The 24,076-nt window shown below is 42.5% G+C and overlaps 4 protein-coding genes across 6 annotated transcripts in view; 1 reads left to right on the forward strand and 3 right to left on the reverse strand.

Annotated features, from left to right (window-relative positions):
* Positions 1–30: 30 nt before the first annotated feature.
* Positions 31–12,232, reverse strand: LOC132257391 (DNA-dependent protein kinase catalytic subunit-like). The gene is made up of 7 exons (XM_059754268.1): positions 12,064–12,232; positions 11,828–12,003; positions 11,594–11,762; positions 9,593–11,533; positions 6,760–9,530; positions 385–6,661; positions 31–322 (listed from the first exon to the last, which is right to left on the reverse strand). The coding sequence occupies exons 1-7, from the start codon at positions 12,194–12,196 to the stop codon at positions 33–35; spliced, it is 11,757 nt and encodes a 3,918-aa protein (XP_059610251.1). The 5' UTR covers positions 12,197–12,232; the 3' UTR covers positions 31–32.
* Positions 12,233–12,348: 116 nt separating this feature from the next.
* On the forward strand, positions 12,349–13,582 carry LOC132256370 (UMP-CMP kinase). The gene is made up of 2 exons (XM_059752738.1): positions 12,349–12,827; positions 12,893–13,582. The coding sequence occupies exons 1-2, from the start codon at positions 12,462–12,464 to the stop codon at positions 13,235–13,237; spliced, it is 711 nt and encodes a 236-aa protein (XP_059608721.1). The 5' UTR covers positions 12,349–12,461; the 3' UTR covers positions 13,238–13,582.
* A 110-nt stretch (positions 13,583–13,692) lies between these two features.
* On the reverse strand, positions 13,693–19,145 carry LOC132256339 (tRNA (adenine(58)-N(1))-methyltransferase catalytic subunit TRMT61A). 2 transcript variants are annotated; one of them, XM_059752701.1, is made up of 5 exons: positions 18,810–19,145; positions 18,583–18,703; positions 18,247–18,519; positions 15,107–15,276; positions 13,693–13,982 (listed from the first exon to the last, which is right to left on the reverse strand). In XM_059752701.1, exons 1-5 carry the CDS (start codon positions 19,005–19,007, stop codon positions 13,839–13,841), a joined length of 906 nt encoding a protein of 301 aa, XP_059608684.1. In that variant the 5' UTR covers positions 19,008–19,145; the 3' UTR covers positions 13,693–13,838. The 2 variants fall into 2 exon arrangements, with proteins under 2 accessions (XP_059608684.1, XP_059608676.1); XM_059752693.1 differs by having other exon boundaries at positions 18,583–18,739.
* A 106-nt stretch (positions 19,146–19,251) lies between these two features.
* The window catches only part of LOC132256297 (PAS domain-containing protein cky-1), a 44,360-nt gene continuing 39,535 nt past the window's right edge, over positions 19,252–24,076 (reverse strand). For both annotated transcript variants that reach the window (XM_059752636.1, XM_059752645.1), the window contains 2 exons: positions 20,098–21,014; positions 19,252–19,847 (listed from right to left, as the gene is read on the reverse strand). In XM_059752636.1, coding sequence (XP_059608619.1) covers positions 19,819–19,847; positions 20,098–21,014 — 946 coding nt within the window. In that variant the 3' untranslated portion in view covers positions 19,252–19,818. The remainder of the gene's footprint in view (positions 19,848–20,097; positions 21,015–24,076) is intronic.

Consider the following 24,076-nt stretch of genomic DNA (forward strand, 5'->3'; position numbering starts at 1 on the left):
ATATAATTCATTAATTCAAATACTCGAACTTATTAGATCCACGGATGAAAATACATGTAACACACGCCCAGAATAGCAGGATCTGTGGCCAAATCAATGAGGCAGGACACTTGATCCTCCACAGAAAGGTTAATGTCTGGAAGTTGAGTTCGCACATTCATGTCCTCATCTCCTTTGAGGATGTTTCTGTATCCCTCGAGGAATGTAGTGTTGGCGATCACAGACATCGACAGCTCCTCCGCCATCAGGGCTCTTGGATTAGATCCACAAAGTTTTTTCTTGGCAATCTCAATTCTGACGCGATAATTCCATGGGACGTTTTCTGCAAAATTAAAATACTTAATCAATTTTACTATAGATAAAAAAAATCTATTGCGTCCTCACCTTGTGATGAGACATCATCTCGATCATTTGTCGCTGTCATCCAGTCTAGTGTTGGTTCTTGAATGAAGACAGACATGCAAGCCATGATCATCTTGTGACATTGTCTGAAGGATCTCAAGGCGTGAATCATACACTTCTTCAATAGTCCGGACACTCCGAAGGGATTCATCACGTTCACCATTTTAGGTGTGAGTCGGAATGGGATCAGTTCTGGTATCGGTTGGTTGATTGTGGCTCCGCCGAACACCATGCCGAAATCTATGCCAACCAAATGGCCATTCTGTGTGTTAAACAGCAAGTTCCCCAAGTGTCTATCTCCAATGCCCAGAATCCAATGGGCGATATTCATCGTAGCGAGATTCTTAGCAAAGTTGTTTCGCAGCACGAAGAAACACTCCGGCGAAATACTGATGTCCCACAGCGCTTTTCGAACGAGATCCTTTGGGATCATTTTCTCCAGTTCACTAAACTTCTTCCTGATCTTCGATCGAGAGTTTCTCATCACCATATTTCCATAGTCAATAGAGAGTTTTCCATCAGATATGTTGAAATACTCCTTGAATTGTCCAACAACTCTCGTCAGGATGGAATCCAACGCATCATGCCGACTGAAGGATTTCTTTACAAAGTTTTTCATGATCACTGTGTCGTGGACCCAAGTTGTTATGCCACAATATTGAGACATTGGGATGATCTGGTAGGTCTGGATGAAGAGATTGTGATTCTTGCACTGCTCGTCGAGTTGCAAATTCGCGGACATGAGCTGAAGAAGTTGTTGGATTCTCTGATCTTGCCTCAAATCCTCACCGTACTTCACAAGATACTCATGAGATTTTCCATCAGTGCCAGTAATTGTCAGTTTCATGGGTTTTCGCAAGGACTGGAAGATGTAAAGATTTTGATGAAATCTGGCAATCTTAACGTGATGCTCCACAAATGGCTTTTGGTCTCCTTTATACTGTCCTGGCAATTCCATATTCACGCTCTCCTCCGTCGGTTTAAAGTTTATCATCCACGGGCAGAGCTTTCCTAGATCAATACTCTCTTGAATCTCCGCATTAGTTTCCTCCTTCAACGTCTTTATCATGCCATCAAGTGATGTCAGAAGATTCCTCACAGATGATTCATTGCAAAAATCCCTTACAGAAGCCTGATACTTCTCGATATGCTTAAATGCTGATCCCTGAAGATTTTCCACTCCTTCCCTGAATACATTTTTCAGGATATTTCGAATGTACTTCATCTTCTTCCCCTCTGGCATGTGTGTTTCACGGAAGAGATCATTGTAAAATCTCGTGAGATGCGAGGCAAGCATTAATTTGGGTAGACAAAGACACGAAAGTGCTGATATAAAGTGACTCACTCCAGGAATATTTGTCAATCCAATGATCTCTGTAACAAGCTTCCGATCTGGCACTGAAGAATTTTGCATGTCCAAGTGCTGATTGTAGGACAGTGTGAAGGGATAGACAATCGCTGCTGGATATGTTTGTGCCAATCGATGCAGGATTTTGTCTAGATAACAAGGCGAGGAGAAATTGAATGTTGACAGAATCTGAGGCACCCAATTGAGGAACATCCATTCAGGTACTTTCTTGCTCTCGCTGATAAACAACTTAGTGATGATTGAATTCGATTTCAAATTTGGCATCTCCAGTAAAGCTGGAAAGAGATTGCGCGCCTCCCTGGAATTGTATCGCATGCCACGCAATACCGAGAGAATGAAGTTCTGCTCCAGCGAAAGAGACTTATTGTTCTCTCCAATGCGATCGTAGCAGTAACTGGCCATCTTGTAGTAAGTATTGCCAAGTATTTTGCTGTCAATCTGAGATGATTCTGCAATTTCGCCCGCCACCTCCACACTCTTGATAAGCCAAGTAAGATTTTGCTGTTGTAGTCGAGCATTCAAATCAGTGGTAATTCCTTGTGGGGTTAAATTCAGGATAATATCTCTGTGGTTGTCGTCAATGTTGACCCTTGGAAGGTTATCTGACACCCTTTTAAGGACTTCTATGAGATCACTGTAGATTTGCAGTTGAAAATTGAGGCTGTAGTCCTTCATAGCAGCCGAAGTCACGATTTCATTGACTTTCGCAGAAGATTTGAGATACTCTTTAAAGGTTTCGGTCGCATGTTGATTCTCAATTTTCAAATTCCTTAGTTTGCACTTTGCCAATTCCAGCTTCACTGTATTCTCAACTTCTATATTCATGGCTGTGTTCTGGCTTTGTGAGTTCAGTAAAGATTGCAAAACACTGAAAGACAACTGGACATTCTTCTGCTGAATAGCTGCTTCGAAGAACTTAAACTTCATCTCTGTTATGCATTGATCGATATCTGCAGCATTTCCTTTTAACACGCCCCCAAAGTATGATCTGTAGGCGATTAGGAAATCCCACATTTTGAGCGAATCATTGAGACTAGGAGAGGCACTTTTCCACGTCTTCAGAAGTTTCTCGATCCTCTCACTTTTCTCATCATTTAGGATAATCTCAATGCAGCGATGAATCTCGGCCACGCGACGAAGATTGAAAATCTTTTCAGATCGCAACTTGTCCGACAAAATGCTTAGATGTCCCCATTCTGACAAGAAGTAGGACAAATTTTGCTCTGACTGGACCCTGGCTGATCGGAAGTCTCCGTTGGCAATTTGAAACATTATGATTTCCTCTGAGTAGTTTGTTCTGAGAGTGTTGGCTTTCTCCGGCACACGTAGCCATCCCTCCAAGATATCTATGAACTCCTTACTCTCCGTTTTCCCCTGCAACATGAGGCGCATATTGGCTTTTATGAGACATGGCAAAAGATTTTCATGATCCCACTCATTCGTCCACAACTCCTCCCAGCTGTCCACTTGATCTTTTCCAATCTTCGCCAATTCGGACCACTTTCCCATCTTTTCGTAGCAGTTATAGAGGGATTCGTAGCAAAAATCATACTCAATCTTCTGACCACCTGATGCGACTAGTCCTATGAAAATCTTCTGGGCCGCAATTAAGTCTCCTCGACTCTGACAATCAATAGCTCTGCTCAAATCCGGATTAGTCAAGAGTTTGTCGGAGAAAATGCTCGACACCATATCATTCTCCGAAATGCTCTGGTACAATTCCGCCAGCTTTAGCCACATGTTGGGCATTAAATTCTCTTGTGAGCCATGTGACGTTATGGAGGGATCACTCGACAGGATATTAAGGCAGGATTCGATGTAGAGTGTAGCACTGGGAACCATGTTGCTCGCAATTGAAGATATCGCCACGATGTCAGGTGAGAAATTGAAAAGCGTCGGATCACTCAGAGCCACTTCCATGAGCGTAGCAAAGATTATTGATTCGCAATTCTTTGACGTATTCAGGATTTCATTAATATGAAGACTGACAGATTGCCGGAAGGTTGTCGTGTTATTATTCACATTGGAAATTAAGCCATTGTAGAGAGCCATGAAAATATGTCTAGCCACTATTGCGTCCTTTTTCACGAGCGCTTGAAGGGGCAACAAGAGTGCCAAGCCGTTGATGAGCAAGTCAGGGAAATCACCAAATCTGTACCGACGGTACATGACAACTTCATTTTCCTTGGCACGTCTGATATTGGTGTACTTCTGAGTCTCACTGTGCTTCTTCTCTATCATCTTCAACGCATGTTCCTTGTGAGACTTCTCTTTATCCACGATGAAGCGCTTGCGAAGGTTTCCCAGTGGTGGTTTTGGTTTACTAGTCGTTGCCTCTGAGATATGCCGTGAATTCCTGTCCAACACTTGTGGCGGAAGAGTGAAAAGAAGAGAGTTTGGCGTCGAGAGAGCAAAGGTATCGGGGATTTTTGTTATAGTTGTTGGATCCTGAGTTGGTTGAAAACCTTCAGCACTCGCTGTTGCCCTCAGCATTCTTCCCATTTGCAGAGAACTGCCCACAATCACCTGACGTTGCTGTGATTCCACAAACAGAGGCACCAGAGAGTGGTTTGACTTCGATCTCCAGCTCACGTTGATTTCGTATTCCGTCAGTTTGTAATCATTCTCAATCTGGTTCAGCAACAGTTGATCTTTAGAATTGGGATTTTGAACTGGTAAGTCGAGGAGGAGTTGCGTGGCATATTCGAGAAAATGCTTTTCCGCCTTTGGATCATAGAGATTCTCTAGTATCGCCAAGAATCTGTCCCGAAGTTTCGGAGAGAGGATCTTCTCGTTGGACCAAAAGGTGAAAATGCGGTTTTGAATATCGGTGTCTATATCCGACAGTCCATTCAGCAGCGAACCGAGGATGGTCTTATAAATCTCGGTCTTGTGCTCTGATCTCTCCTTCAAGATTTGCACCATGTTGACGAGAATTTCGTACATTAGATCACGACATTCTGTGTTTTTGCTCTCCGCAAATGACAAAACATCATTGGAAATTTCAGCGATTTCTCCTTCAGTCATGTTCTTCACTGCTTTGTTAATCAAGTGGAGTCCCAATAGTTGATGTTGAGCCTGCTTTAAAATATCTCTTATGCCAAGTGTCATCAGCTCTCGAAAAATTGTGTCGCCGTATTTTTCCATTCCAGAAAGGAACATCTCCAAACAAACTTTCTTCTTCGCCCCGAAAGCATTTGGAATCACGTGGCTAATCACCAGCATGAAAGGTTCTAGAATCTTGGGATAGTTCTTCTGAACACCGTAAATCACGTTGATGAATTTGTCTTCACTTGAGCGCTTGATGGCTTCAATTTTCAATTTAAGATCCATTGAGCAGACATCATCCTCAATTTCTCCATCTGGATTAATATGTTTCAGGCACATGCCAAGAAGATGTGACGCTGTCTGATAGATCATCTTAAAGTCATTATCTAGACACCGAAAAAGGGCCTTCAAGTAGTTCACCTTAATGGCATCTACCCAAGGAATGATGCCAGTGGACAACACAATAGCATTCAACTGAAGACCACAAATGTTCTCCTTCGAATCATTGCTGCAATTTTGAGTCACAAGATCGTAAAGCACTTGCTTTTGGATTATTACGAAGTCTTTCCAGAGATGAATCAATCGATTTATGAGGTCCAAATTCAGCTTAAAAATCTCAGTTCGTGCATGATAGCAGTTCTTCATGAGAAAAGTCAACATCTGTGACGCCACGCTGGATTCATCGCAAGATTTGGGCTCATAAACCTCACTCCACTCGAGAATCAAAGCCACCAAGTCAGTTATGAAGGAGTTCAAGATGTTTCCGGCGCATTCATCTACAATAAATTGCATCAGAGGTGCCATCAGTGTGGAGCAGTAGAACTTGAACACATTTCGGCAATTATCCACCAATTTGCAGAGGAAGATCCGCACATTCTTGGGCTGTTGTCGACTGTAAATAGCATTTGCTATGGCTTCCACCCACTGCGGGGCTATTCTTCGAACATTGCTCGCATCTTCGATAACAGGAGTGATCTTATTCTCATACATGTGATTAATCAAGGCGCAAAGAGTTGCCATTAGCTCGTGTTTGTTGATATCATCATTCTCCAGCTGAACACAGGCAAATTCTTTATCTGTCTCTCTATTGGCAACATCTTCGGCAGTACGAATTGCGGCATGTGTGAAGTCGAATCGCGTAACTTCCTGGCTCAAAGATGACATGAAGACGTTGTTTGTGTGAGAAAACTTCATATAGTCTCCCTCACTTTTGCGCGCCAAACGCTTTATCGACACCATAAGATCTCTAACTTTAGGATAATCTGGGAATTCTTGTTCCAAATTGCTGTATAAATTGTTGTTCTTGCAATTAATGATCCTCTGCCAAATGTACTCATCTTTTGCGGGATCTTCCTTGAACAATAATCCTTCATAGAACTTCAACTGATCTTGCGTGTTGCTCACGATTGTGCATAGAGCTGAATAAGCGTGACACTGGTACTTTCTATAGAAGTCTGAAGCAGTCTCATCTGACGTGAGAAAAATTTCTGATCGCACTTTAAAAGCCTTCCTTGTGAGTTGCTTCACAATCTCCGTTCCAGGTGTGCCGAGTAAAGCAAAACTTATTGTTGTGAGGCACTCCTTATCCACCATACTGAAGAGGCACTCGATCAATTCATAGCCTCCAGCTCGGCTCACCAGAGCCTGCTCCACCGGCCATCCTCTGCCCTGCATACCGTAGCTCGAGTCCGTCAACTCCACCACTTTCTTTATGTTTCTCTCGAAGAACGTGATGATGGCTTTAGTACTGCATGATCTAATAATGGTTTTGAGAAACCTGCGACTCACAATCAGTCGAATGTTCGGCTCCAATTGAGTGTTGCAAAACACATCAAAACATAGCTAAGGCAAAAAAGTATTGCATTAAAATGATAAATAGCGTTAATTTTTGCTTTAGATATACAGTATAACATGAGAATTTGAAGAAAATATTTTCTTACCTGTATGCACTCCACTTGATGATCGTCTGACATTAAATGCATGCATTTCTGTAGCTGTTCTGCGATTTCGTGTTCCATGATGTGGTTCTCGTCCCCGGCAGTTGCATCGATGAGGAACTTGAGAAGAATGCGTGATTGAGATGCCACCAAAGCTTCCAGAATCGTTCTAAAAGTCACAACCAAGCTGGCACGTTCCATACTCTCCGCCTTGAATTCAGATGAAATCAGCGGCAAACGGTCGGCTTGAAAAGCACGGAGAGCAGCAGTAAGTTTATCGTTGAAATTGTCTTGAGGACCTGTGATAGTTGGCAAAAGTTCCAATGCATGATTCTTCACTTCCATTGACGTGTCTTTGCTGGAGATCAGGTCGAGGATCCATTGCTTAAGATCATTTAACTTTGTAGCTAATTCCCATAGAGGATATGGACTGATCATTGCTATGTTTGACACGAGTTCGATCAAATAAAGATCAGCCAATTTGGATGAACTGCTCCATTCGACAAAGAATGTCCGAATAGTTGGCCACAAACCAATAATTGTGTCCACCAAGATTTTCCCATTGCCTTTTTCTGACACTTTATCGAAAATGAACTTGCAGAGTTCAATGATCACCCGACTTGCCATTGGCAATCGTGCAATAGACACATTCTTGATGATAGTACGGATTGTCACATCAATCTTCCTTGTTAAATTAGCTAAAAGTTCATCTCGATACACATCCAGAAAGTATTCTCCGCGATTCATGCATCCTTTCTCTGAAGCATTGAGTGTCTTCACTGGCGTTTGATCATACAAACAATCAATCACACACACATGAGTGACTTCGTTATAGAAAGCGATATTCAAGAGCAAATTTAGGTAAGCTTTCACCTCATGAGACAGAGTTCTGATGTAAAGTTCATTTTGTCTCTTGTTCGTTATGGATAGGAAAAGATCGGTCAATAGTCTTTTTGTTGCTGAAGCGAAGAATGTTTTTGTAATGTCGGGAAATGTCGACACTTTGACATACTTGCAGATGACGAGAATGCCTCTTGCTTCCCGAAATATTGAGCTTTCCAGCGAGTTCTTCTCAACCATATTCTCTGTATTCATCGTGACAATATTCAATCGATAGGCAAACTCGTCCTTGATAGCCAGGAACAGTTTCTCATTAAACTCTTTGGGAGCGTCTCTCCTGATCCTCGTGAGAACTAGTTCCGTTTTGGTCGGCAATGACTCCTCAATAGAACCTTGCTGAAAACTTAGACCCAATTCTTGGGGTTGGAAAATCAGATCGAGTATAAACTTTATAATCTTGCTGTCCGGCCGCCAAAAAGACTTCGGAAAGTCTTGACCACAAAACTGTACGACTTTAGTTAGGAAGCTCATTAATTTTGCAGATAGAATCGCCTTGATATCACTTATTTGATGATAGATCTGCATACTCATTTCAATTTCTTTGCGATCTTCTTCAAAGGTGTCAATATTGAGGAGGACAATTATGTCAAAACCACTTTTCCAGCACACATTCTCCAAATAGTAGTCTATCGCATGGAAAATTTTGCTTTTGGTTATAGTTTCCGTAGGGTTTTGAACCAAATCTCCACCGAAGAGCCAAATTTGATTGTCAAGATCGGTCAGCAGACTCACCAAGAAGTCATGGATGAGCTTCATTGGCATATTATCCTCAGATGTGATATGAGTGAGATCTGGACGTTGACCGATGCCTTCATTTCCATCCTTTCCTTCACACAGTTGCAGAATCTCCTCATTGGAGATGCAAGAAGCAATGAACTTCTTTGGAGAGTCATACTCCTTCACGTGTGGAACAATCTTCATAAAAAGCTCGATGCACTTTCCTCGATAAACACGGCTGTGTGATCCACACTCGTGGAAAATCCATAACGCCAAGTGCTTCAGTGTGGCCTCTTCTAGTGGTTCTGGTTTCACCCTTTCGGCGGTTGTGGTGCTGAAGAAGTCACTTTTCTCACAGAGAACTCGAACAATGTGATCAAGAGCGAGACAGACTTGCTCAATAGCCATACTTTCATGTTGAGAGTCGAAATTCTTCATGCAGAGCTTGAGATTTGTACAGTACAAGTAAGCCAACATTATCCAGTATCGATTAAGAAGGCTTTCATCTTCCCTCAGAATTCTGTACAGGTTATTGAAGGCCAATGAGGCGCCCAGTCGGTGGTACACGTTGAAGTTCCAGCAGTAGAACTCCAACTGAGTGACTATTCTTGTGATATTCAGTATGGAAGCACTCACTTGATCACCCGTGCTTTGCCTCAACGTCCACGACACAAATTCCCGCAAACATCTCGCTGACAGATCTCTTACTGCAGCATTTGAGGGATGAGAAATATTTTCCATTAGAGCTGCCAATAATTCATTGATACCATCCTGATTTGGCTGCGCCTTGTAGTGCATTATTTGCATAAGCAGTGGCTCGAACATTTGTTGAACCGCCACATCGGCATCACAGCCCAGATGGATTATCTGATTCCACATTTCCATCCAGATTTTAGGACTCTTCACCGGGATTCCAATCATATACAGAACAATTCCATGTAATAACTCACAGGCATTGATTTTTACCTTTCTGTCACTGGACGACAGGGCGAGCTGGAAAACGCGTGGCAGTAGAGGATCGAGACAGATTATCGGCGAAACATCTGTACAGTGAATCTTCAATTTTATGCTGCTGTCGAAGTCGCCCTTGGTGAGATTTGTGGCAGTGTGCTTCCTGTTGTTCAACAAATAAAGACACATCTCGGGTTCTATTATTCCTAAAATAAGTACAGAAATTTGAGCATAATTGTATAAGCATGAGGATAAGTATCATTCTTACCAATAAAATCATAGATTCTCTTCTGAAATTTCAGCAATTCACTGTCAGTGTCCACTTGACGAAAGTTCCTTTGAATCTTCCGGCGATTTTGAACTCGTACAATCTCCACACTGAGAACCGATGGATCAGAAAATCCCTTGCTCTGCAAAAAGACGTCCAAGCACGGCAAAACTTTCTCCAGTATTTCCTTCACATCATCTGACGCTTGATCCCTGGTGACAATCCTGAAGAGAGCACTTAGGGCCTTATTGGCCAGCCACAAAATGCTCTTCCCAATCTCAAAGGCAATCTTGAAGACTTCAATGATATCCTGCAGAAATCGTATGACAATCTCTGTTGGAACACTGAAAATCGTCTGTATGTAGGAGATTTGTAATTCACCAGAAGTGAACTGTGTTCTTTGAATGAGGATTCTCAGCAAATATATCACGATATCGTGAGTCTCAGATCTCTCTTTTTGGTGCTCCTCATCGAAGAACTTGATCTTGTTAGCGACATTCAGCACCAAATCCAGAAGCTTAGGAAATCCACTAACAAGTGGATATTTCTGCATGTTGATGACGATTAGGTGGCAAAATTGAGGAATCCACGGTAGGAAATTCTTCTCATGATGATCAATGCTCTGATCATAGACTACATCTCTGAACAGATCGATCACATTGAAGAAAATGTTGAAATCATAAGGTTTGACTGGTTCGAGGTCGATGTTGGGATCACAGAAAGCAAACTCCTCATCTTTTCCATTTTCATCCTTGTACGTTCTCTTCTTCGTGTCAAGATTCAATTTCCCGATGATCATGTGGATTGAAGAGATAAATGATTCGTAGATCTTTTCTGAGACTGCAGTGAATTGTGGACGCTTTCCAGAGTTAAAAATTCCCTGCCAAAGTGGCAAGTAATTTTTGTACGTGATATTTTCCTTCCAATCCTGGGAATTTTCATCTCGAAACGCGTCGAAAGGCAGTTTGTGTCTACATGTCCAAATAATCCCTTGCTTGATCACTGCTTGAACGATATCTTGAAAAACTGTGCCCTCGAGGAGAGTGCAATTCAGGAAGGTGTTCATGAAAGCCTTTAACACGAATTCATGATGAGCTCTCGAGAGGTAGTGAAAGTCCTTGATGAATTCAATCATCATATTCTCCAGTGAAGTGATCTGAAACCTTGAGATCATCGGCATGTGAGCCATTATTTGACTGAGGGATTCCATAAAGTCAGCCAAATGCTCCATATGCTCCCTCTTGTTAATCTTCTCTTTGAAGTAGGCGTGATCAGTCGCCTGAATCACAAGATTCAGGAGGTTTTCCATTTGATCGGCTGGCACAATCGCTTTGCATGGCCCGGCCATCAATCCGAAACCTTGAATAGCGATGCGGATGTCATACGGCTGCGATGTAGAGCTCTGGAGGACATTCGTGAAGTATTTGAAAAAGAATTTCAGCACCTCTCCATCTTCTGGTTGTGATCTTTCAGTGAGAGTGATTGCCAGTTGCTTGTGAACAGCATATATCGCATTAATGGCTATCCTCTTGTCCTCATATGTCAATTGTAGCCACTTTTGCAGTGCCTCGTGCCAGAACTTGTGATCTCTGAGCAATTGTTCCGCAATCAAGGCCGTGTGTGACGTGAGGAGGAGCATAGCGCTCCTGAATAGGGCCTTCTCCCGAATGTCTCCGACATCTGAGAGCTCCTTGACGCAGTTATAGATGATATCACATTCCCGGGCACCCTCTTCGCCTTCAGGAGAAAAGTTGATCAGGTAGCTATTGAGGCCATCAAGGGCTCCAGCAATAGTGCCGAGGGAAATTTTATCCTTCTGAATTATCAGGCTGTCGAGATTGGTGAAGATTGCCTTGTGAAACTGCTGCCGATACGATTCCGACACATGTTGTGGGAAATCCTTGCAGATAAGCCCAACGACTTCGAAACTGATCTGAAGCACTGCAAAACGAGGCGAGATCATAAAAATTAAGGCAAACCATGATTGAGGACAATTCTTACATCTCGACGGAGGATCCTTGTCGTTAAACACCCTGAAGATCTTGCTCAGGACAGTGGGAAAGTCGATTGCATCGCACAGTTTGCGCAGAAACATCTCATGGATGATTTGCATGCACAACTCCTTCTCTTTGGCACTCACATTTAAGGCAACGATGTACTTTGTTGAATACTAGGAGATTTACAGTTATGTTAGTTACCTGCGGCACAGAATGAGAATCAAAAGTAAAGGCTTACCTTAATCACAGACGTGACATACTTGGGCATTTTTCCCGAGTATTCCCGGACAATCTTGAGGTGCAGCTTCAGAATCTCTTCGTTGCATTCTTTGAATAGTTTGTTGTACTGAAGGCTCTGAAAGAGTAGAGCTACTGTGCCATGGTTCATGTTGAAGATGATATCAACGGCCAAGTCTGCAGAGAGAAGTAGGATATTGTAGGATCAGCACTTTATTTCATGCCACATTGAGTTACCAATCTCCGAATTTGTAAGGGCTTCATCGAAGATACCGGACACCAGTTGCAAACAATTGAGCGCAGCTTTCGGGTGTTGACCGTCAATCTTCCTCTTCACTGAGGATATGGCGGAAGTGATCTTCTCATTCATCTCACCGCCGATCACAAAGGCACGTGATAAAACATTGAAAACTGTAAGTAATTCTTGCGGAGATACAAATGTTGTGAAATTTCGGCAAAAATATGTTTTCAACACTTGCGCCTCTCTCGGCCACTTTTGTAAATTCATTGGTTTTCTTGCCGCAATGTTGGCAACAGAAAGTTGCTCAGTTTTTGGTTGGCGATTATAATGCATATTTTCTGAGAAAAAAGTTGACGAAAAAGTGATAATTGTGGGTTGAAAAGGTGCATTATATATGTTAGAAAATCTCGCGCGAATAGGCTCATTTCTCGGACGATTGGCTCACAAGGGACACGTGCGAATATCACAGAGTTTCGTTGCAAAACAAAGCGACCGACATTGCCACAAAATGAATTTACCAAAGCCAAATGTTGTGTTTGTTTTGGGTGCTCCCGGATCCGGAAAGGGCACGCAGTGTGAGAAGATTATGAAGAAGTTTGACTACGTGCACTTATCTGCTGGGGATTTGTTACGAGAGGAGCGCAATAGAGAAGGCTCAGAGTACGGAGAGTTGATTGAGAATTACATTCGCAATGGGAAAATCGTTCCCGTGGACGTGACTTGTGCCCTCCTCGAGAATGCCATGAATCAAAATATGAAAGTATGAGAGCAAACTCCAGTTGAGGGCCTCATGCCCATCCTCTAATTACTATCTGTTCCCTTCAGGTGAGCGGGAAGGACTGCTTTCTGGTCGACGGATTCCCCCGGAATAAGGACAACGTCGATGGCTGGCAGCGCCGGATGTCTGACAAGGTCAACCTGAAGTTCGTCCTCGTGTTCAACTGTCCGGAAGACGCCTGCGTGGAGAGATGTATAAATCGTGGCAAGAGCGGAAGCAATCGCTCAGACGATAATATAGATAGTCTGAAGAAAAGATTCGACACCTTTGTCAACGATTCTATGCCCATCATCAATTACTACAAGGCGCAGAATTTAGTGCACGAACTGGACGCCACCAAATCACCAGACGAGGTGTTTGAAGATGTTAAAGCTTTCTTCGCTGACAACTAAACCGCGTAAGTTTAGTTTGCGCATCCTAGGTTTTTGTTGATATTATTTCTATATACTTACTATATACAAAAGACTAGAATTATTTTTCTAATGGCTTTGGGGGCTTTTGGGCAGGATACAGCAAGCTGCATAGCTAAAAAAAAACTCTTGAGAAGAGATGTTTTCCAAAGTGATTCTCAAGTATATCATTGAAAAAAATAGCTAAAAGTGAGCAGGTATTTTATAAGTGCTTTTGTGTTTCTTTTGTAAAGTATAAAATTACCTGAAGATCGAAAATGGTATCGAAAGTCTCAAATATTGTTCGAAAATCTAACACCATATTTTGTGAAAATTTTAAAATTCTACTTACCGTAATATCAACAAAATCCTGCGGACTGCACAGACACAATTATATGTATACACATAGAAATTATAGAAGAAAATACGTACTTCAAACAAGATGAAAATTCTTCATGTCGTTATCGTCATTCCGGAAATCCCAGATTGTATTTCTGTTCAAATAGTGGTCAGCAGTTTCTTCTTATTTATATAAAACAAGTAAATGGTTGCTCATGTATAGATAATAAATATATTACATGGAGTTTGAGAAATCATTCCATTGCTATCGCGAGTGCTGCGGCGGGAAGGTTGCAAAAGTGAGATAGCCGGTGTGACCAGGGAGGCTCTGTGGATGCGTGGCACTCACAATTTTCTTCGTCTCCAACGGATTTCCCTGTGGTTTTTCGCCATTTTCGCTCTCCGTCTTCTGCGAATGAAGAAATTCAAGTTAATAAATAAATAAACAAGCAGGAGATTTGCATATAATCGCCAATAGAGGTGGAATTAGTCTTCGAAGTAGCTGACACTACCAATATATTTTACAGATAAGCCCATGTATTTGTCCCATAGCACACACTTGGCTGCCTTCGCTGCGATTTTGATGTCATCATTGGCGAAAAAAAGACGAGTTCAATGGCAAAACCCCGTGGCCAGTGTGCTTTTAACGTGCCATTAACACGTCCATTAATTTTTCTGATATTAATTTTGTACATATTTTGTACAATTTATGCATGCAAAACGTCAACATTGATGAATTTTTGTACGCGATAGTGGATATTTTCACTTTTCTGCGTGTCAAAATGAAGAAAAAATATTCCACATTGATCCTCTGGATGGCCTGCAAATCCAATTACCGGTTACAAAGTGGTGCGCATGTCGCTCGAAATGTGCTCATCTTCGCGGTATTTCTTGCATTTCCCATAATATACGAAGAGACACTAAAATCTCAAACATCTCAGCGTGGTGCAAGATAAATCGTTTATTATTCTCGCAAGCAAATTTCACTTGCAATCACGTTCTATGACCTGCGAGAGAGAGAGCATCACAGATCATCTCGCAATATTCACACATAAATCTTCTGTCGCAGTGCCTGGCAAAACCGTCTCAGATGCTGAGATTGAGCGAAATAATATTTTCTGGTGCTATTGAATCCATCAATGCTGGACGCTAATTAGTTGGTGGTGTGATTAATGGATCAATGCGGAAGGGATCTTGCGTGGAGGTTGGAAAAAGCAGAGTTGGAACATATATTATTCCATTAGAATCAGAACCATTGACATTCCGTGTCTTAAAAGCTTAGATATGAGGGCAACACTCGAACTACTGGGGAGAATCTTATGCGTAGTTTCATAAAATGTGCGAATGTTCGTCAGTTATTCATAATCAAAATACTTGTTTGATCGTCAATCATGGAAATTTTCAAACAAAAGCACATTAAATTCATAGAGTATGGCTAAGAAGCAGCAAGTGAGGTGCGATTGTCGCTCCAAATCAGGGATCCCCTTCTGTGTTGCCCGGAGAGTGAATGAAGACAGCAATAAAATCCCTTACCTTATGTTTAACAAAGTCCAGCTCCAGCGTCGGAATATATCTTGGCTTGAGAATACTCTCCATATGTATGATCTCCATAGTTTGTATTTCAACAAATTTATGCGTGTCGAGTGCCTCGCAGCAGCGCTGTGATTGCTCAATGCATGGTGAGAACGAGCAAAATCTGCCACCTGAAATTCAATAAATAACCGCATCAAATTGACTTTTTGTGTCAACAAATCTATTCAATTGTAAGTGAATTGTGATTAAATGGCGCACAAACAACTGATTGGAATTTATCAATAAAATTACACCACATTAGAGGCCGGGATGTGTGGGAGAGGTTGAGATGTGGCAAAGGCGCTCTCTGACTATGCACATGCACACAACTGATGAGAGCCTGCGCGACATCAAAAGTTATTATGTGAAAACGCGCGCGCAGTGTGGAAATGCACAAACGAGGAGACGCGCTGCATAGATGCGACCGTCAATTCAGTGCCATTTCTCCTAATCAAATAAATTAGCATAATTGCACAGTAAAGTGGAAATGGACAGTAGACTGTAACACCTTTTTGCCCACTGCATCTTTCTACCCAATTTCATCTATTAAAGTGTGCACACAGTGGGGAATTTATCTCCTACCTGAGATTCACAACATTTGTATTAATGTTGTTATCTCTTCGGAAATTGCAAAGTGTTACAATGCAATGCGCTCGGGCGGGATGGGGCGGGCGGGCGGCCGAAAGGGAGAAGAGACGACTTGCGACTTGAGAAGTTGTGTATACAAAGTGATTTGAAAGATTTACCAGCTACCAATCGATTCCACTTCAATTCGTTTGTTCTTCGACATCGGAACTGTGGGCCGTGAGAAAAATCTCTGGCGATTGTAAATCAAGATAACTTGATATCCAAAGGAAAATTATGGAAACATTAATTTTCGACATTAGGAGAGATAATTAAAATTTTGTAAAACTAACCATCAATTTGCAATTTCTGCATTTTAACTGAATATTCACATTAAATAAGAAGTTTTCATTCCATAGTGACTTTTTAATACTCTCATCTTTCCCGACTTACGACTCACAATTCACCTTTATTCACATTAAGCGCAATTCCAGTAAAATGCATTTATTGAATAAATGCATCGAGCGCGGCAACACCGGCAGCTGGAAGAGCTGCCCAAAACAAGCGTACCTCATTCTACCATCACTCTTCCTGCAATTGAAGAGTGTGTACGACAAGACACAAAACCCCACCAACTTATTAGTATAGATGCAGTGTTGAGCACTATCAATAGAGTGGAGAGGAAGAAAGAGACTCGCGAGCCACTTCCTAACCCTCTTGTTGTGTCCCAAGGCAAAAGTGCCGAGCGAGTCTTCGCCGCAATTGCAAGTCAATTCTGTGCCGACAGACAGTCTGCAGAGAGCTCAACATTTTCGCATTAGTTAACAGTATCCCGAATATGGACAGAGTTGTTGAGCAAATTAGCGTAAACGGAAATTTACAGCCGCTGAGAACTATCTTTATGCGGTGCGACTTTTCTTTTGGAATCCCACCACGTCTCTCACCGCTAATCAAAAAGATTCCATACGAAAGTAATTTCAATTACGTGGCAATTGGATGACTTCTTGCAAGAGAGAGCGCAGAGAGTTTATCAAAATTGTCAGAGTTTGTTTATCCACATTCTGCTAGCAATAAATTGGTGAAATTTACAATAATGTTTTGTAGGCATCAATATTTTTCGCTTTGTCTTGCTAATATTGAGTTGAATTGATACAATTCCCTGCAATATTATGAGTTTCATGTCCAAAAATGTATTTTTCTCACGTGAACCAGAATCGATTGCGAATGAAATATCACGATCGGTGTGCTGTTAAGACGAAATAATATGCAGATTAAAGGTGTAAATTGCATTTGTATAGGCTCTCGTTGCAACGTTGTAACATACAATTGAAATGAGGAATAATAGCAGCACGATTAACAATTAATTGTGAGTAAACAGCACAAATATCAATGAGGTGACAAGATGAGTTTGTTCACACATATAATGAGTGAATGAATGAATTGTGAAGTGAACTTATGTGGGCAAAGGAAGACAAGTATGGGCACAGCAACTAGTCAAGTGATGCTGTCTGCCGTATTCTTCGGATGGTGAAAAGGAGAAAAGTTGAGAGATACACAGCAAATAGAGGTGAAAAAAGTGCAATAAATTTTCAATCAAGCGAAGAGCGCGCACTTTGAGAAACCGCCTCAATCCAACGTGTGTGACATGATGCATTTACAAGCCTAATAATGTGCACCTTTTCTCTCTGCCCATGTAGAATAATGAGGCATCACAGTCTCTCCCTGCTTTTCATCCAGGAGAGTGTTTTGCTAAGGAAATCCAGAGAGTCCGTGGGATCCTTTCTCCGCAATATTACTCCATATATGAAACCGTTAATAGTATGTCAACATAACTCCCGCTCAAGTGATAATAAATTATTTCCCGACAACTCTGGCACATGAGAGCAAATATGCAAGAATTAAATGTCGCTTTCTGTGTTACACACAAATGCTGGTGCTCAATTTATGATCCATCTGCAGATTGATTCTGCAATCACTTTTCAATAGCGTGGCGAATTATTAATGCCCCACCGCGAGGCAATGTTGCGCATAGCGAATGCGAGGCATGCAAAGAAGCAAAATCCTTTGGGAGGAGTTGACAAAGAAATTGTCTCTCTTGACATTATTTCAAATCTTATTTATCTGCCGTCGAGTGTGTTCCACTGCATTGCTACTGAAATGCACCAAATCGATCGCAGTAAATTCGTATTAGACTTCTTGTCAAACTGTCGCCGAGAAATTGTGTGCTTCCGATGTGTAGTAAAGTATTCTGAATAGTTTTGTTGGTCTAATCTTCTAGCATAGCACTCGTACAGCGAGATAAACTTAATTACAAGCACTGTGTAAAAGTGTGATCATGTTGAGTTCAACTCGACATCGCGAAGATCTAATATTTTATATCTGTCCGTAGTAAAATCAAATGCACTGTGCTTCGGAGTGGCTTGTAGGAGGGATGAAAAGCGGAGAAATGGCACAGAAACTAATTGCAATTGATTGGCCTGATGATCAGAATAATTTTTCATTCCATTGGCAATGTTTAATTAATTGGCGCATCTCACCTGAGGACTTGAAGGCTTTGACAGCGTGAGGAACGGCGAGCCAGGGTGCCGGCAGATCGAGAAAGACAGCATCGACAGACCCATTCAGCGCTTCCGTGAATCCATTACTGCACACATCTCTGTGGTACACTGTCACAAAGTCGCCTATTCCGTGCTGCTGGAATTCCTCCCGTGCCATCTGCGCTCGCACCTCATGGAAGTCGAAGGTGTGCAAATGTCCGGTGCTCTTGATGGCGCGAATGAGGGCGTGCGACAGGGAGCCGCTCCCAGTGCCTTTGGAGAAAATGCCAAAGAGTTACTATGCTCGTTATGCCGCAATTCCTATGTCGGTCCCACCTGATTCAATTACAACACTTCCTGGCTTGATTTCCAGCTGGTAGAGAATCATGCTGATGTCAGGCGTGTAGATGATCTGGGTTCTGTGGGGCAGGGTAAGGGTCCACAGTTCCGGGCTGGGCTGCAAAACATACGCCCACCCTTTCGTGAGTTTTACCTGTAGAATCAATCACAAACATAAGAATACTTCATGCAGGCATGGAGAAAAGGTAATATAACTCCTCCACCTTTGATCCATATTCCGTACCGACGAGACTAATCACTCTTAGAGCACCAAATTGCGTCTGAAAAACATTGTCCACCATCTTCCCATCCTTGTTTGTCAACTTGGGAGTCACCTGAATGGCGTGCATGTTGTTTATCGATAAATACAGTATCACCGTATCATTCTCTTCCACAAAACTTTTCGCACCCGCGAAGCTCATCTTCTCATACGTACTCTCGCACTAGCACTGTAAAAATTACCAGGAAATTCAAGGGAACACGGATCAAAACAATCCAGCCCGGTAAACGCGTGGTCAACAAACACAATAACCTCACTTCACTGACACACTTTTTCCGCCCCGCGCGCCCTCTCAAAATGTTGCTCAGTAATTGCTCAAAATTTGCCGCTCAAATTCAAAAGAGACAAACGGTTGGGGAAATTTTTCAAAATACTAATGATTTTGTTTTTCGCATAAATTATATTTCTTAATAAAATTCATGTACAAAAATTGCATTATATAAAGCATGTTCCAAGTTACTAATTTATATATAAATATTTTTCAATAAAAAAGATAACTCGTGTCACGAAAATACAATAAAAGATAAGTATAGAAATTGCACTACGGAATGAAACAGAATTATATGCACTTCTGCAAGGGATACAAAAACAATTGCTATTTTAGATTTATTTTTTCAGAAATACATTAAAACAGACTTATTGGAGTGTCCTTAGGAACATGGAAACCACAAAAATGCATAAAATATACAAATTTTATTGCTGTCTTCACTTCTTCACGCACAGAGTCAGTTGTTTTTGGAGAAAAATGGTAGCACGCGAACGTAATAAATAAATTATTGCAATAGCCAATTGCACACGAACCAGCCATTTTCTCAGAGTTTCCACTTTTCGAAAAATAGACTACCTACTTAAATGTATTTTTTTCTTTCATAATTTTAAAGTCATTGAAAGACTGTTGCTATGTACAAAATATGTTATACTGGACAAAAATAGTTCTCTCCGCTGAAGAGTCATCACGTTGATCTCCGAGATTTTCTGGAATCTATAAGAAAAGCATATGTGGATATAACTGCGCAGCATCGCTAATGTGTGACTTAGAGTTTTTGGGGAAATTCTCTAATTTGATAAACTCAAATCTACGCACAGAATTTTAGGAATGCACATCTTCGAAATTTTGTTCATGAAACCATTATTTCTCGATCTTAGTTTCGATTTAATTTTAACTCAACACTAAAATCATTCAATTTAGGGGATTCAGAAGAGTTTATTCTGAAAATATCGAGAATTATTACCTGTGTCGCTGTCCTCCCGCCGTTCTGGAGGCTGCATGGGTAGCAAGTGAGAATGATCCGAGGGCCAGTGCGCGATTTGCAAGGGAACGGCCAGGGGCACTGGTACGGCAATGCCACAGTCCACTGGCACGAACTGCTCTGGGACCCAGTCGAAGCTGAACGTGTGGCTGTGCGGTGGCGCCGTGGCGCTCGTCGGGGTTGGGGGCGTCGTGGTGAGATAAGGACTGAGCTCTTGGTGAGCAATATCGGGTACCTTCTGAGCCGTTTCCGACCACGGTGGGCTGGGATTCCACTGTTCCATGAAGTCAGGCGAATCCACGGGTGGGGCCTTGGTGAACAGCCTCGGCCTGGGAGCTGCCACTGTGCTGAGGATCACTGTCTGACCACCGTTCTCCAAGCCACCATGGAGCTCCATCATCGTGCTCTCTGGTGATTCCTCGTCGGGTATATATAGGGGCTCCAGACGACCGATGGCCCTCCGTTTGCTGGGAGGAGTGCCAGAGCGGTGGTTGGGACTGCCGCGACTGCTGCAGCGGATCTCCGCGGGTGGTGTGCCTTGGCTGTAGTCCACAGGCTGGGTGTCGTAGCGATGGTAGGAATAGGTCTTGTAGTAGTCTCCAGGCAGGCCGGGAGGTGTCTGGTGGTGCGTCGGTGGGGCGCCATTGTGGTGGCTGATGATGGAGGGCGAGCCCTGGTGTGGCCCCACGCCGATCGGCGAGTGATAGCCGTAGGGCACGTGGTGCGGCGAGGAGTGGTGCGAGAGGGTGGGCTGAATGGGTGGCGGGTGGTGATAATATGGCGTGGCCGAGGCCACTCTTGGGGGTCCCTCGAATGGCAGTCCAAACTGAATCTTCGACTGGACAGAGTAGTAGTGATAGAGCCAGGAATTCGCCAGCATCACCGAAGCCTCATGATCGCTATTTGAGTTGGGGGCGAGAGAGAGGAGAGATTTATGAATTTAATATCGCACTCCGCTCATATTGAGATGCTCTATAATTGATGTTTACACAAGCATTATCGACAGCGGCGGCAGCGGCTGCAATCTCATCGGCGCTTTTCTTCATCTGCCCGATGGAAGAGAGAGAGCATGAACGATCGCACCAGATACATATGTAAACATGATCTATGAATTGAAATATCAGTGCATGGACACGCGGAGGGTTTCTCACTCAGAGTCCCTCTAGAGAAGCGGCAGAACGCACTCATCGTGCAGACCTCAATCAAAATTAGTTGCGGACCACGATCAATAATTGCAAATGTGCGCGATCGGAAATGCAAGAGAGCGCCAGCATGAGAGGCGCTCCAAAAAAAGCACACACTGATCGATTGCCCATATATCAGAGAATAATCAAGGTATTTCTATGATTATATTTCTCACTCTGCATCCCAGCAAAGGCCTCGCGATCGCTACATCCGCCATGTGCGAGTTGACTCATGACTTTCAGACTCCGGGTAAATCGATTGCACATAGAAGATCTCCCCCGTGATCTCTCGTCTCAACCACGCGTTCTCACATAAATAATATGGACCACCAATACTGGGGAAACTCCACTTTGATATGCAATCTTTAATTGATAACCTCCCATCTCCGTCCACCTTCCTCGCCATGCGCAATAGGAACGCCGAGACGTTGCAAATCAACATTGAATATTCAGGATTATTTAATGAGACACTAACAGCTCTTCGCACGATTATGCATGTTAAATGTACAGTGAAGTTGTATGCTTTAGCATTGATCTTTCAGCTTAAGTACGTTTCAACGGCCGTGCAGTGAACATCAATAATACCAGTTGTGAGATATAATAAAGACTGTGCGACAAGAGTGGTCTTATCTAGGGAAAGCAGATAGAAATATTAAATTTGAAAAATATATAATTATATTAATTATTGAATTTTTTGAAAACAACATTCCAAAAGGGTATTTGCTTCTGCTTCGGAGCGTCTTCGGGGATTATTCCGGGCTCTCCCTTCGCATCCCATCATAATCTCATATGGCGCATAACTCCAGTTGGTTCTTCGATGCGGAGGTGTTTTGTCTCGAAAAAGGCGAGAGGAGGAATTTGCTTGAATTTAAATGTGGCATACGGTCTTTCGGCCTTTGACCCACTGTTTGGGCTTTGGGCAAAAATTATGCAAATATTTCGCGCAGCACACGCTACGGACACGGCGAGCCCTGCACAAACACAGGGCAGAAGCAGACGCGGGGCCTCCCTGGCGGATGAAAGGTCCACAGCGCGACCCGCGAGAACGGAGGTGGAAGGAGCCCCCAGAGAATGATCCCCAAAGTCAAGGCGAAAAAGTGTGATGGCGCAGGGAGAGAAGGGGAACGGGAGGAATTCCACACGAGAGGCATCTTCGCGAGCATTTCTGTGATCCGATGAATTGCTGTGCGGGGAGGAAAATGAGCATTTTGTCCGTTTAACTGCTCACTTGCATGCGCGCATCCACTTCTTCGCGGCAATCATACCTCAAACACACCTTCCGCTTGGCGCGAGCATCACAGAGATTGAGTGTACATGCATACATGTGCAATTCCACGGCTATGTAAATAATTTTCTCACGTTTAACACATGAACTCGCGCTGGAAAATGCTTTTGAAAGCTCCTATATGAGCACAAAAGCGGCTCACAATGTGCCTAATGCTGAAGTTATTAATTACCTCAATTTAAATGATGCTGAATTGGTCTGCAATGCGATGCAGACAGGAGAAGAAGAAACAGGCGGCTGGTGCATTGTTACATAAAGTTGCAGAGTGAGAAATTCTCTGTATCATTGCGAACAGAAATACTTAGAAAGTCAACAGAGCAATTCGTCACATTTCAGCCAAATAATTCTTCTGGCTCATTAAATGGGAAATAAGAGGAAATGGCAAAGTGTCACATAATACTTTTGATTAGAAACTTTCATTCACATTGAAATTGACTCTTTTAGTTAATAAAGAACTTTGGGAAAAAAACGATTAAGATGTTCATCAGAGGCAAATTATCATTTCGCAAACAGAGTAATTTTTCTGGGAAAAATGATAAATTGTACAATCTCCTCCCTCGCCTTTTGAGCGATGCGAAACGCGTTACATTTTTAATTCCTCCTGTGAATCTTCCATCCTTGGAAGTGGCCGGATGATATACCAGAACAGTGCGCAGCATATAACAAAATTCCAATGAAATTACATGCAATAAGATTCAAAACGAAATGAGAAAATTACGCACTTAACCCAATCAGATGGTTGAATTCTTATTCGCTAGTATGTTTTATATCCACCTTTTTTCCAATTCCTTGTTGGCGGATCGGAATGTCGGGGAGATCCTCTTGATCGTGGGTCTCACCAACACCACTGAGCACTCAAAAGAGGTCTCTAAATGGACAATTATAGAAATTAGCTATGGACAGCTATTAGATTTATTGCATTTAAAATGTTTTCTCTTAATCGACATTTTTCCTCCACTCTCTTGTGGTATTTCTCCAGCAAGGCGATTTGTTGGGGAATTTGTTAAGATCGCCAAACATCGGACGCTATGCGGATGGAGGTTGTCGCGGAGAAAAAGACTTGCTCTTGATCGCCAATTTCCTTGCATGTGCAAAATTAACAATATGCTCAACTGTCAGAGGGAATGGGCGCGGGCAGAAGGCAGTGCTAATGGAGATTGAGCAGGAGAATATCTCGTTCTCATTTTCCCCCATTTCCGATATTTCACAGTGATACCCCAGCAGTATTCCGTGTGGCTGTGCACCGGAGTGACGTTGAGAATGCAAGAAAATGAAGCATGTGGCCGAGGGAATCTTAAGTAATAATAAAATTGTAAAATGTAAACAGCCGGACGATTCGCGAGCGCGTTCATTTGATGTTGCAAAATGTGCTAAATAGGCGGTGAGAAGAAAAAATTGATTGCATCTAACCAATCCATAATTCTTCTAGTCGAATTAGTGGGACATACCATCAGATTATAACAATAAATAAAGAGTTATTAATATATTTGAG

Source organism: Phlebotomus argentipes, unplaced genomic scaffold (assembly GCF_947086385.1).
Source record: "Phlebotomus argentipes unplaced genomic scaffold, Phlebotomus argentipes genome assembly contig_6, whole genome shotgun sequence".
Taxonomy (NCBI): Eukaryota; Metazoa; Arthropoda; class Insecta; order Diptera; family Psychodidae; genus Phlebotomus; species Phlebotomus argentipes.

What these genes read in the sequence shown, in the direction of transcription:
- LOC132257391 (XM_059754268.1), bottom strand. Translation starts at nt 12,196, where the DNA reads ATGAATGAGAAGATCACTTCCGCCATATCCTCAGTGAAGAGGAAGATT. An exon ending in ATGTCACGTCTGTGATTAAG is followed by an intron (nt 11,763 to 11,827) that starts GTAAGCCTTTAC and finishes TAAATCTCCTAG; the next exon opens with TATTCAACAAAGTACATCGT. An exon ending in AGATGATGTCTCATCACAAG is followed by an intron (nt 323 to 384) that starts GTGAGGACGCAA and finishes TTAATTTTGCAG; the next exon opens with AAAACGTCCCATGGAATTAT.
- LOC132256370 (XM_059752738.1), top strand. Translation starts at nt 12,462, where the DNA reads ATGTTAGAAAATCTCGCGCGAATAGGCTCATTTCTCGGACGATTGGCT. An exon ending in CCATGAATCAAAATATGAAA is followed by an intron (nt 12,828 to 12,892) that starts GTATGAGAGCAA and finishes TGTTCCCTTCAG; the next exon opens with GTGAGCGGGAAGGACTGCTT.
- LOC132256339 (XM_059752693.1), bottom strand. Translation starts at nt 19,007, where the DNA reads ATGAGCTTCGCGGGTGCGAAAAGTTTTGTGGAAGAGAATGATACGGTG. An exon ending in AAGTGTTGTAATTGAATCAG is followed by an intron (nt 18,520 to 18,582) that starts GTGGGACCGACA and finishes TTTTCTCCAAAG; the next exon opens with GCACTGGGAGCGGCTCCCTG. An exon ending in TGGACTTTGTTAAACATAAG is followed by an intron (nt 13,983 to 15,106) that starts GTAAGGGATTTT and finishes CTTCATTCGCAG; the next exon opens with AAGACGGAGAGCGAAAATGG.